The sequence below is a fragment of the Condylura cristata genome, unplaced genomic scaffold (assembly GCF_000260355.1).
Source record: "Condylura cristata isolate star-nosed mole 26May11 unplaced genomic scaffold, ConCri1.0 scaffold00002, whole genome shotgun sequence".
NCBI lineage: Eukaryota > Metazoa > Chordata > Mammalia > Eulipotyphla > Talpidae > Condylura > Condylura cristata.
Window position 1 is genome coordinate 3,534,568 of NW_004567103.1, and position 12,535 is coordinate 3,547,102.

General features: G+C 52.0%; 1 protein-coding gene across 4 annotated transcripts in view; it reads right to left on the reverse strand.

Moving 5' to 3' along the window:
* ARMC9 (armadillo repeat containing 9) overlaps window positions 1-12,535 on the reverse strand; it is a 113,621-nt gene that overhangs the window by 62,092 nt on the left and 38,994 nt on the right. For all 4 annotated transcript variants that reach the window (XM_012728799.1, XM_004674204.2, XM_012728793.1 and 1 more), the window contains exons 15-17: window positions 11,128-11,267; window positions 9,819-9,895; window positions 7,153-7,227 (exon numbers count right to left, since the gene is read on the reverse strand). In XM_012728799.1, the coding sequence (XP_012584253.1) occupies window positions 7,153-7,227; window positions 9,819-9,895; window positions 11,128-11,267 (292 nt within the window). The remainder of the gene's footprint in view (window positions 1-7,152; window positions 7,228-9,818; window positions 9,896-11,127; window positions 11,268-12,535) is intronic.

A 12,535-nucleotide genomic window follows, 5' to 3' on the forward strand; every position in this document is an offset into this window, starting at 1 on the left:
TATGTTTAGAGAAGTAAGTGAACAACAGGCCCTCTTTTTAACTAGCAATGTTTTCTAGCAAAAGAACTCTAACACCACTAGAGTATGCATTAACTCCTAATTCCAAAAACCTGACATCAGAATGATCGGCACTGACTAACACAATTCCAGGGAAATGTGGAAGAGACAAACTTAAGCACAAGGGTCTCTGTCCTCCTTCCTCTTGTGGAATTTGAACTGTGGCTTCTTGCTACCACACTTCCAAGCATCAAGTAATGAGCCCAAAGCAGAGAAAGCAGAGTGCAAAGGTGCTGGCGAATCCTGATCAAGCTGTGCCTGAAGCCCACCCCTGGCCTTTTCAGTTGGAATCAAAGCTCTCACTGAATCAGAGCAGATGCGCCACATGCAGTTTTGAACATGGTGAGTTCTCACTCCCCATGCGTTAACTGTGACCAGGGCCGAGTAATTCCTCCCAGCCAGCCCGTTTCCTCCACTATCAAATGAGGGCAACAACATGAGCTATTTAAAAGATAAAGTCTGTCCTTGGGTATTGGCTATGTAGATGTATGCATATGTCAAATGCACTGAATTGTAAGGCCTGAGTATTTTACCGTCCATTAGTTCTACCTGAAAAACCAGCATCTAATCAATGGCTGGTGCTGGCTAGAGGCTCGATAATGGACAACACTGTCCTTGCCGTGTCTGGTAGGGGCTGGTGGCTCAGAAAACAGCTCTGGGAACCAAAGCCAAGGAAATAAGCAGTGACTGCAGACATGACGAAACTTAGAGAAAAATATGTTTCATTGGCACGCAGAGATAGGTCAGCCCTCAGAGTGGAGAGAAAGGGTGGCCCGTAAGGGAAGGACTCTGGAAGGCCCGTGTGTCCAGTCAGGAGCCTCTCTAGAGGTTGTGGCCTGTGGGGCAGGGGCTCCCGTGTGGCCAGACATCTGGGTTTGTCTGACCGAAGAAACAGGCCCTTCAGTCTCAGGGAAGCTGAATTCCATGTCTCTCTAGCTCATGAGCTGAAGTCCTTCCGTGTGCTCCAGCCCCAGCCAGATGAACACTGTCACCAGCTGCTGGTGACAGAACACTGTCACCAGCAAATGAAAGTCGTCTGCTAAACACAAACTGCCAGCTGTCAGGATCGTGGCTGTATTAACACTGTCACCAGTGGAGTGAGACAAATAATTTAGTCAGACTCTCCTCTGGCATTTTATCCTCAGATGCTACTTTGGCAAATGATTAACTTGCTCAGATAAAGAACAATCTCCTCATTCTCATTTGCTCTCTGGGATGCAGCCCTAGCCCGATTACTAGATACATGGGGGTGGGGGTGGGGTAAATGACTTTCTTCTCTGTGGTTAGGAGGAATGCTTGGGGGAAGATTTCTCAGCAGCAAATTCCCCAGTGAGACAGTTCACGTATTTTTTAAAAAACCATCCATGTGAGAAAACGTTCCATCTAAAGTGTAAATCTTAGGAATAACGAGTCATTCTAATAATATTTTATCACGAAGGCAATAACCTGTCACTTCAGATAAGCCAGGGCAAATGAAAGCGCCAAGCTTGACGCAGAGGCTGTCGGCTGGCTGTCAGCAGCCAGCCCTGTGTGTGGACGGGGAGGTGGAGAGCCAGCCAGAGCACCCAAGGAAGCCATGCTCCTGCCAGCGCGCCGTGCTGAAGCGCCATCATGAAGATCGTCACAGAAGAATGTAAGCATTGTTGCGGTGAAGGAGAGAAATCCTACCATGGCGTTCAGACTTCCCAGGAGGCACAAGCCCGGGGCCCCCCGCCCTGAGTCTGCTGCAGACAGGGGGCTTTCTGGAGCGGCTGCTGGGCTGGACAGTCAGGACAGCTGTCGACGCCACCAGGGAGCTAAGGGCTAGGCCGCATTTCATCAGCAGCGAAATGGACACAGCCACATCACCCCTTGGCGGAGGGGAGCCGAGGAAGGAGGCTTGGGGAAGGTTAAGGAGATAAAACGCCTTCCAGAACCTACCACACGTCCCCAACCATCCCTAATTCATAGCTTACTGCTCCCCCCAGCAGTTCAACTCTCTACCAGCCGGAACAGTCTAGACTTCTATCAGGATGGGAAAGGTCCTCGAGGAAATTTCCCCCTGAAATGGAAGTATCTATTTTAGGTAAATACTTGGTTAGCTATGAAAGTTGCACAGGTTTACTGTAGAAAACATGAAACTATACCAAAAAAAAAAAAAAAAAGAATAAAAGTTTCAAGCCCTTATTCTTAGTGTTCATTGGGAACATTCTAGATAGTGCATTATCGCTTTACATAGCTGAGATCATACTGCCAATGTAATGTTTCTCACTGGTTTTTGACTTAACGCGCTCATTTTCATGTGTCAATAAAAACTTTACAAATAATATACTAATAACTATTAATAGCTAACATTTTTCAATGCTGACTATGTCCAGGCACAATTCTAAATATTTTGTATGTATTAGCTATTTTATTTTCACAGTAACTTTATGAGTTTGGTGTTATGATCCTCCTCATCTCACAGATGAACTCTATGGACGCTGAGGGCTTAAGGCAGCGAGTAGCCCTGTGACACAGGACCAGGAAGACCCAGCGGGACAGGTGAACGTGGCCTCGGGCTCAGAGTTCTGCCTTCTCCATTTCTCCCTTCCCCATCCTGCTTCGTCCTTCATTGCCCCTAATTCGGCATGTCTAGGTGGTTTCCTGTGTTCTACTGCGCTCAGTAATGATGTAACATTCTGGTGCACAAACTGCTGTTCATATTTTGTATGGCGCGTTAGCAGCAGAATCACTGGGCCAAAATTATGAATATTTTTGAGGATTATTATACACATTGCTAAATGTGTCAAAAAAAAAAAAAGCTCCATCAACTTAAAATCCTCTTGGTAAGGTTTCCATGCTACTCTTGAAGGTGCCCCCACAATGAACGTTATAGAACCAGCGAACAGGCTCACCAGGGGTAGGGCCCTTGCTGGACTGTGGCTGGCCAACACTTTTTGACATGTTTTAACTGTCCCTTGTGCCTCTTTTCTAAGCAGCAGCCAGAGCATTAGCTTTCCCAGCCTCCCCTGCAGCTAGGGTGCAGGCAGGTGGCCCAGGTCCTGCCAACGCCCCCAAGACAGACCCAGAAGCGGGCTCTGTGGGGAGTCAGCGTAAGGACACAAGTCGTTTGGGCAGGTGGGTGGCAGTGGCCTCTGACCCTTGGGGACAGCAAGACAGGATGTCCGGCAGCACTGGTGTGGCCCTCCATGCCGTGTGGCGGCTGAGCCCAGCTCCTGGCTCTCCTGGGGGCTCAGGAGCTTCCATACTGACAGCACACCTGGTCTGATCGGCGTGTGGGTCCTGGGCTTTAGGTAGGGGAGGAGCTCCATGGGCAATATCCGCCCAGCCCTGGACGTGGGAGGCTCGTGGGCAGAGGGCAGCCTTGGGGTCTGCTCTCCAGACCAGACCTTGGCTGGCCACAGGGCCCTCATTTCTCTTAATTTTTTGGTATTATTTGAAGGCCACCATGAAAGCATTTGATACTAATATAATTTTGTCTTCTTTGTCATTTTCCATAAACATGCAACTGTTCTCCACGGTTGCAAAAAAGGGTTCTTATGTCATAGTCCGCTTTTATCCCTCATTATACAATAAAAAAAATTTCCATATTGCTTTTCCTAATTATCATCTTCAATAGCTATTAATATTTGGGGCAAAAGAACCCTAATTTCATTAGCAATTCCTCCTACAGACATTTGTGTTCTGTTCTTTTGCTATTATAAAAATGTTGAAACGAGTAACTTCACAACAGAGCTCTGCTCCGCAACAACCACCGGAGGAAAAGGAAGAATCTGGCGTGAGGGGGCTTCGGTGGCTTTCTCCTGTGACTCAGGCTATGCAACGTCCATCGTCTGACAGATTCCGGGTGGATCGGGATAAGCTCTGAAAAATCAGACTGTCCACTGCTAACTTATGTTATGACCTCCGTTTTTTTTGAATAAACATAATATCAAAATATCCTGAGCAGCATTCAGTTTACAACTGGATTGACTTAGCTGCAAAAGGCAGCTGCTGGTTCAGGCAAGCTGCTCCAGGGTGAGAAATTCCTCTGTCTCCTGAGACAAGGGCCAAGCCCCAGGAGAAATAAGACCCCAGGGCATAAAAAACTCCTGGAAGCTTCCTTGGTTTCTTTGAATAAAAAATAAACTTCAGATAAGGCTCCCAGGGCATAAGGACTCGTGGACAAATTTTAACCTTGACTACACAGGTGTTGTTTGGTATACAACTGTGCAACTTTCTCTTAATTTACTCCCTTTTGGGGCAAGCACAAACTACTCTCTGTTAGCCTCAAATTACCCATTAGCTTTTCCTTAGACAATCACTGATGACACTGCTAACACAATTTATTACTATCCCAAGACCCCTGGCAACCTTTTGCTAACAAGCTCCCCCTTTCCCAGACCCCTCCTCCTTTGATGATAACTAGACAGCTGTATATATAACTGTCACAAAAACGTATAATTTAGCATACCATAAATTGTAAACAGAAGAATGCCTTTTCCCTTGTCCTTGAGAATGTTTTATCGAGATGTCTCATTAACTTACCCTATGCATTATTACAATTAACTACTTGCTACACCGTATAAAGACCTGCTGAAGGAAAAGCAGGAAGACTTGCACCCGATCCTGACTCCCGTGTCTTCCTCGCGTCCGCTCCCCTCTCTCCCTTTTGGCTCGCCGACGCCTTCCCATCTTAGGGTCCTGCCTGTGCTGCCTCGAGACACCCCAAAGGTTGGAGCTGGTCTCCGACACTCCTGTGCTGTCCGACTAGTGCCACAAGGTCAAACCCAGCTCGCCCGGGTGAAGGACGTCTTCCTCGTGCCTGGTTTCCTTCATTACTGTTTATATGCAAGAAGAATGCTACCCATTTGTTGATTTAAAAACCTTCTCAAGGGGAGAGCGAAACAAGGAAATCCCAAGGTTTAAGAAGAACTACTGTGGCCACAGGCTCCCCGAGAGCTGCTTTATAAATAAACAGGCAACTGCTTTGGTGCTCATCCAAAAACTCCTTCATTAGCTTATCTTTGATCCTTGTTATAATGTCAGAGGGAGGCTTGTGCTACTTCTGCCTTTATCAACAGTTGGAGGCTGCCTAGAAACTTAGGCCAGAAGAGTATTAGCAGATTTGGAAAGTATTAAAGCTGCCATATGACCTAAAAAACCATAATAACAAATGGAAATTTTAGTAAAGACTTAAATGTCAAAAGATTAATAGCCCCCGATTTCCCTTGTGATTTCTTTTTTGACCCCTGGCTGACAGGAGTGTGTGGGAACCTGCCTCCAGGAAGGCCCCAAAGGCCCCACACCTCCTGGAATTCACGTCCTAAGCCGTCTCCTCCCACACTTGGTCCACGTAACTGACAGAATGGCAGTGATGGGGTGATGCTTCACATCTGAGATTAGGTCATGAATGACGCTGAGGCTTCCCACTGCTCACTTTCTGTCCCTCTGGAATTGCTGGGGAAGGGGAAGCCTGTGGTCATGACCGGAGCAGCTGGATGGAGAGGACCGTGTGTCAAGGCAGAAAGGCCCTTCACCCACAGGCAGCTGGGTGAGTGTGCTTGGAAGCAGAGTCCCCAGTCCTTGTGACTCAGTTGGGCTGTTGGCAGCTTGACTGTCACCTGGGGACACACTCTCAGCAGGACCATCCAGTTAACAGGCTCTCAAAATTCTGTCCCAGAGACTATGAGATAACAAAATTTTTCCGACCACCAAGCTGTGGGGTCATTTGTTAGGCATCAGTAGGAAGCTACTACAGGTATGTGGTCTAATTTCCAAACACTGGGGATTTCGTAGAGGCTTCATTATAATGTTTCTCTTTGTCAATAAATTTTACCATCATTGATTCAGCCTTCTTTCTGTGCCTGATCTCTCTCCACCCTTCTGCGACTCCAGTTACACGTGTGTTGGGCCTCTCGTGACTGCAGCACAAGTCTCTGAGGCTTAGCTCCTTTCCTCCATCTTTTCTCCTGGCCTGGAGGGCGTTAAGGACGTCCTGCTCCCGTGTCTGCGCGGCGAGGCCCCACGCCTTCACTGACATTTCCTCCTGCCGCCTCCACCCCTTTGCCCTGGATGCCTGTCCTCCAGGCTGCCTTTCACTCTGACGTGGTATCGCCTCCACGCTTGCTCGTCCGTTTATGTGTTCCCTTCTTTCTCCTCTGACTTGGCTGACAATCCCTCTCTCTCACCTGAATGATCATCATGTGTTATTTAATCAAGTTATTTTCCTGGTCTGTATTGAAAAAGTGGTTTTTATTTAAAAGCAGTAACAATTAAGCACCACTGTTTACTGTGACCACACGGAATGGTTCTTAAGCCAGCTTTATCTGGTGTAACCATAGATGACCAATTAGGCCAATTAGAAGATTTAGTAATTCTTCCACATAAACAATAGCAACTGGAAGAACATGTTTTGTGGGTCTCAAAGTGAATGCAGCTTGTGTTTTGGCTGCACAAATATATGTGACCTTTGTGTCGCAGCACGACACACACGCATACCTGGTGCCACAGTTGAGGAAGAGGATACTTGTGGACTTGCCGATTAGATCTACAAACCTTCGTCACTGAAACAGAAGCGGCCGATCACCTGAGGCTTGTTTTATACTTTAAACGTAAGCCTTAATGAGCCACATTTAATGTGAATTCACTGTCTGTCAACCTAGCCAAACGCCAGGCGGCTCTGTCATCTTGCCCAACGTTTCTGACCCATCTGGCGGTGGCCAGATGTCTGTGGCTCAAGTGGTCTGCACGTGCCCATCTTCGCCGTGGGCCCTGCAGGGGCCGCCTGAGTGGGGATTTGCACCGTTGCTTCATTTTCCTGCCGAGCTTTGAAAATCCCTAAGCATCCCCAAGTCCCAAATCAAAATGAGTCATTAAATGAAAGAAAAAGTCTAAATTTTCCCAAAAATTCCCTGCCGGGTACTTTCAGACACTGGTTTGTAATCACTTGGGAGTGAAAGATCCCTTTAGAAGCTGATAAAAGCAAATGAACTTCTCTTCAGAAATTTGGCAGACAATTCCAGGGGGTCCATCAACTATCTGCAGCGCGCCCCCCCCCCCACCCCGGAGCCCCATCTAATCTGTGTTTGGCACTGAGAAAAGCTTCAAAACACGTCAGGCACATCTTCTTACCATTGCTCTTGCCTCCTCACGGATGGACGGAATCGAGAGGATGCTGTAGAGAGCGCCGTTCACGTACGGCTGTATCTTTAAGGGGGAGAAAACAGTCATTTGCAGGTTCTCAAATACTGTGCACCTTAGTTACCAACCACCACTCCTGACAGCAAGCCGGCTGAGGAGGAAGGAGCGTGGGACCACCCTCTTCTCCACTCTCCTGAGTTCGGGGTGCATTTCCGGTGACAGACACTTCATTTGCACGTCCCAGTGAAAACGAAGAGTTCAAAACCGAACCTACCCTCCCCTGCCAGGCCTGGCCCGGCTATGCTTCACTGCTTAACTCCGTGCTCCTTCAGGCCAGGCCCTGTGGGGCACCAGCGCTTCTCTCTCTCTCCCAGCTGAGGCTCAGAGACTTCTAGAACCCTCCTACTGTCCCTGTTCAGAAATCGTTGTCCAGGACCTTGGCTGTCGCAATCTCCTGGTGCAGCACCCTGCCTTGCCTTTCCTATTCAATCATCATACTGTGGCCAAAGTTCCACACCACGGGCTGAGCCACCCCTCTCTCTACCTGGGAAGGCTCCCACGGGGTGCACCTGGAAAGCCCAACACCTCAGCATGGCTCACAGCCTGGTCCCGGCCGAGGCCATCCTCCCGCCACAAGGACACAAGGGGCCTGGCTCCTGCAGGTGTGCAGGTCCCTTCGCTGGGAGGGCTCCCCCGCCCACCCCCGTGTGTCTATCTGGACGCCATGTCCACCCTTGAACACTCAGCTCAGAGGAACCCCTGGGAGCCTCTCCTGACCAGCCAGCAGGCTCCGCGCACCGCCTCCTGGACATCACTGGACATTGCCTGGACACTGAGGGATTTTAGACTTAGACTTCTGATTGCCCGCTTGTGAGCTCTCCGAGGAGCAGACCATCGCTTTACTCCCAGAGGTGACCCCACTCTCAAGCCAGCACGGGGGACACGTGGGTGTCGGTTAATGTCAGCCCCCCGCCCCGCATGGGCTGTGCTGCAGCCTTCCCCTGCCCCCCAGGGGCTCATCTCCCCTTTCCAGCCCTGGACTTTATGGCTTTAATTTTTGCCAATCTACTGAGTAGGGGGAAAAAAAAATGAGTTAAATGAGTTAAAAGAAAGGGAGGGGTGAGCCTATAATTTATAATTTGTGCTTATTTTCATTTCCCTGACTACCAGCAAGCCTGAGCATCTTCCACATTTAAAGGCCGCCAAGATCTACCATTCTGGAAACGGTCCTCTAGCCATGGTTTGGGGTTTGACTTTTACTCATCGATTTAAAAGCTTTCTTCATATATCAGGGATATTAAACTTCTGGCTTTGATTGGGCTTCGGCTTCTGCACAGAAACATTAGGTGCGCATAGCCCGAGATACTGCTTGTGCTCTGGGGACCCGGGGCCCCCTCTTCCGAGCCACCCTGTCAACAGGACACTCGGCGCTGCAGGTGCCGCCTGGCAGGCACACCCTCAGGCAGGCCTCGCTCACGCTCACACTGGCACACCTAACGGCCGCTTTGAAAGCTTGGTCTATCCAGTCTTCAGGCCCAGCACGGTGGGCCCGGCCCAGCGCAGCCCTCAGTGTTAGCTGAAAGAGGGTTATTTCCCGCTGGCTTCCTGCGCTTGAGTTGAATAAAACAGAGAAGGAGCTTGCTCGGGTCTCGGGGGGAGCTAAGAGCCTGCTGGGTCTAAACTACAGAAGGCACAAACCAAAGGCCGCTCGCCCCACAGCCCCGGGGACGGACGGGCCGCAGGAGCGCAGGGCTGAGGCAAAGCAATTCGCTCCGGTCCTACTCGGAGCGGGAGCACGGGGCAGCCAGCACCCCCCTTTGGGCCCAGGCGCTCGGTCCTGTCCTCCAAGACGCCCCACACCTCTCGCTAAAGAGGCCAGGTTTCTGCCGAGGTTCTGCCTGCAGGTGCCAAGCAGCCCCGAGGTTTCTGCAAAGGCACCGGGAGACGCCTGGATGGTGAGACGCGCCCTGTCCAGGAGTTTTGGTTACTTAGTTCACCCAGACAGCTACTCTGTTTAAAAAGGGCCAGAAAACTCAGAAAATCACACCAGTGTTGGGGACTCAGTGAGGGCAGAAGTTCTTGTGGCTGCTCGGCAGACCCGAGGCTGATGTGGGTGGAGGCGGCCGAGCACGTGCCGGCGCCCAGGGAAGCTGCACTCGGGCCCCGGGAGCGGGCGCCGCCATTGCGCCATGGACCTCAGGAGTAGCCGAGAGTCGAGACACCACAGTGGACCGCCCTGGAGGCCTGGGTAAATAAAGGGGGGGGGGGCGGGCACACGACGCTTTGCAGTCGTGAAAATTAATGATGTAGAAGGACAGAGAAAGGTTCTGAAAACACTGAAAGAAGCCTGAAAAAGAAGGGGACCTGGGGGCAGTGCCGTGTCTACACATGAAACGTGCACCTGGATGCTTGTTCCAAGGCCGCACGATGCCCACAGCCATGTGTGAGAGACGGAGGGCGTCGCTGCGGGAGAGGCTTGAGGAGGGGGAAAGCAGCAGGGGCCCAGGCCGCTGATGGCAGGGGCATCACTGCTCGGCGGGCAGAGGAGGGCCGACTCCTGCTTCTGGCGCTGGGTCCACACCGGGAGAGTGGAAGCGAATGCTCGCAGGAGGGACGCGCGACGACTGTCCCCCACCCAGGACGGGGGTGCTGAGTACCTCGTGGTTCTCGTGGCCCAGCAGATCCGAAAGAACCTTCAGCACGAGGCCTGCCACCTTGGCACACATGTTCTTCCCTGCAGGAGAGAAACAATAAAACCAGGCCTGACACGCCTAGCGCAGAGGCGGAAAGGGATGGAAATCTGGGTTCCTCTGCTTAGGAGCTGTGACCTTGGGGGATCACCGAAACATTCTGAGCCAGTTTCTTCCTCTTTAAAATGGGGTTTCCTGGGCCCCCCCTATGGCGCACCGGGTTACAGCACAGCGGTATGAAGCTATCCCAGCCCGTGCAGCTCGAGTTCCATCCCCGACCAGGAGCTGACCACAGGGCGCGGCAGACCGCTCCTGCCCCGCCCGCTGCTCCCCTCCGCAGTGGACTTCAGTCAAATCTGCCTGTCCTGCTCCCCACTGTCTCTGTTGAATCTTCTCACCCCCACACCTCTGGCCCCAGCTCTGTAGGCACAAATAAATAACCCTTTAAAATAAAATAAAATAAAATGGGGATTCCTAACACCTGGATGTAAGGGAGATGCAGAATTAAGTCAGCCGAGTAGCCGGGCACTGAGAGCGGGGTGGGCAGGCCCAGAGCTCCTCCGGAGCCCGGGCTGTGGCGTGTGGCTGCTGCGCTGCCACAGAAGCCAGGCGCCCCGGGGAGGCCCACAGACCGGGAGAGAAGAAGAGAGCACCGCGTCTGACAGATGCACCGCACCTGCTGCTTCCGAACAGAGAAGGCTGAAGTAACAGCTGCCCCTGTCAAGGGGTAGCGTGAGGCGGTGACCGAGCATCTGAGGGTGCGGTAGCCTGGGAGGTACCCGGAGCCCTGTGTCCAGGGGCCTCTTCTCCCGGCCATGCCAGGGCTGCTCAGGCCGGGGGAGCCGCGGGCTGCAGCAGGCGCCGCTTCTGAAGAAGCGTCGCTCATCCAGGTAACAGGTCACGCCAGTGCGACAGGAGCCGCACAGGCGCCAGAGTCACGCCGCTGAAGATCAAGGGCGCCGGTGGAGCCCCGTGAGAACCCCACCTCCAGCTGGAGGCGAGATGGGAGGCGCAGAGGCTGAGAGCAGGGGGCTGTGAGGAGGAAGGAGACTGGCGCATTCCCGCCGGGGTGGGCACCGCGTGCCCAGAAAGGGCAGAGCCAGACGCGCTGGTGGCGGGGGCCCAGCAGCCTTCGTCCTACTCGGAAATGCCTGACACTCTTTCTGTTTTCAGTTTTCCAAGAAGGACGCTAAGGAGGCCACATCAGGCTCCCTGGACACCCAGAGCAGGGCAGGCCCCCCCCGCCCCGCCCCGGGGCTCAGAGCCGAGGACACACCTGCACTGCGGAGGCAAAGGTTCATGAGCAAGGCCACCGAGTACTCCAGCGTGTAGTCGGACAGGCAGTCGGGCTCCTTCAGGAGGTCGATCAGCCAGAAGACCAGGCCGTCTCGAATCATCGCCGTCTGCAGCGGGCGCCTGCGACGGAAGGACAGCGGCAGGGAGTTAGGGCTGGGTGGAGACTTCTGGCGCAGGGTCCAGGGTGATGGGAAAGCACCGGGCAGAGGGAAGCTGCACAGAAACGCAGGGCCTGAGGTGTGCCTGCCAGCCCCATCAACGGCGACAACAAATTCTTTCCTTGCAGGGATATTACTGAAGGTTTACGAAAGGACAAGGAATAAGAATTCTGGCTTCCTGCTTTGCAAGTTTCCTAGTCAATATTCAAAATCAGCAAATATTAAAATGCCACTTTCGGGCCCTTCCTCACGACGCAGCAGTTAAAGTACAGCACTGTGACGCTGGCCGCTGCAGCACGAGTTCACTCCCCGGCCAGGGAGGGACCCCCAGGGCGCAGCAGGCTTCTCCTGTCTCCCTGCTGCTCCCCTCAGCAGGGTGTTTCAGTGGATCCGCTTGCTCTGCTCCCCGCTCCGTCTCTGTGAATACTCTCACCCCTGCACCTCTGGCACCTCTGGACCCCAGTTCTTGTTTGCCTAAACAAATAATCTTAAAATAAAATAAAGTGTTACTTTAAACATTTAACAAATCTTGCTTGGTAGTTCTTAGCCTGCTTAGGCTCGGAAACAGCCAAAGAAAGAGTTCATGGAAAAGCAAATTTTTACTAAATCCTAGTCTCTATAATCCAGCTTAGGTACACTGAACTGTATAGAAATCAAGGGAAACAAACAAAAAGCCAACAATCAGCTCCAAACCATGATTCAGCTCGCTACAAAGTAAGGGCAGCTAATGACCTCAGTAACACAATCGATATGGAATTATTTTCCACCCGAAGCCCAGGAATAAATGTCGGCAACCCAGGGCCTCATCAGTGTGCACCGTGGTGCCCGAGGGAGAGGGTGGCGCAGATGGCATCACCACCCAGACCTCACGGAGGAAGCCCTGTGCACACCCCTGATCAGCAGGCGACGGGGACCCCCGGCACGGCTGCTCTGAGGCACCACACCCACCTGACCACGCTAGAATGCACTAGAACACAACGGAGCCTGCTTTCTTGGTAAACCTGGTGGCTTCCACTTTCAACTCAGGGTCCCTGGAGAACAGCAAACACGCTAAGCAGGTTCCCAGAACAGCACACAGCTTAAATCACCGTTTGGGGGGAAAGAAAAAGTTGGCAGCGACAGCCACATTCCCAGAAAGAAGTGTTTCTTCACCGTATCTTATCTGTTTCTTAATTACAGTTATTGAATTTCTGAAACACTTCCAAACTGCGGCAGCTGTTCCGCTGCCCA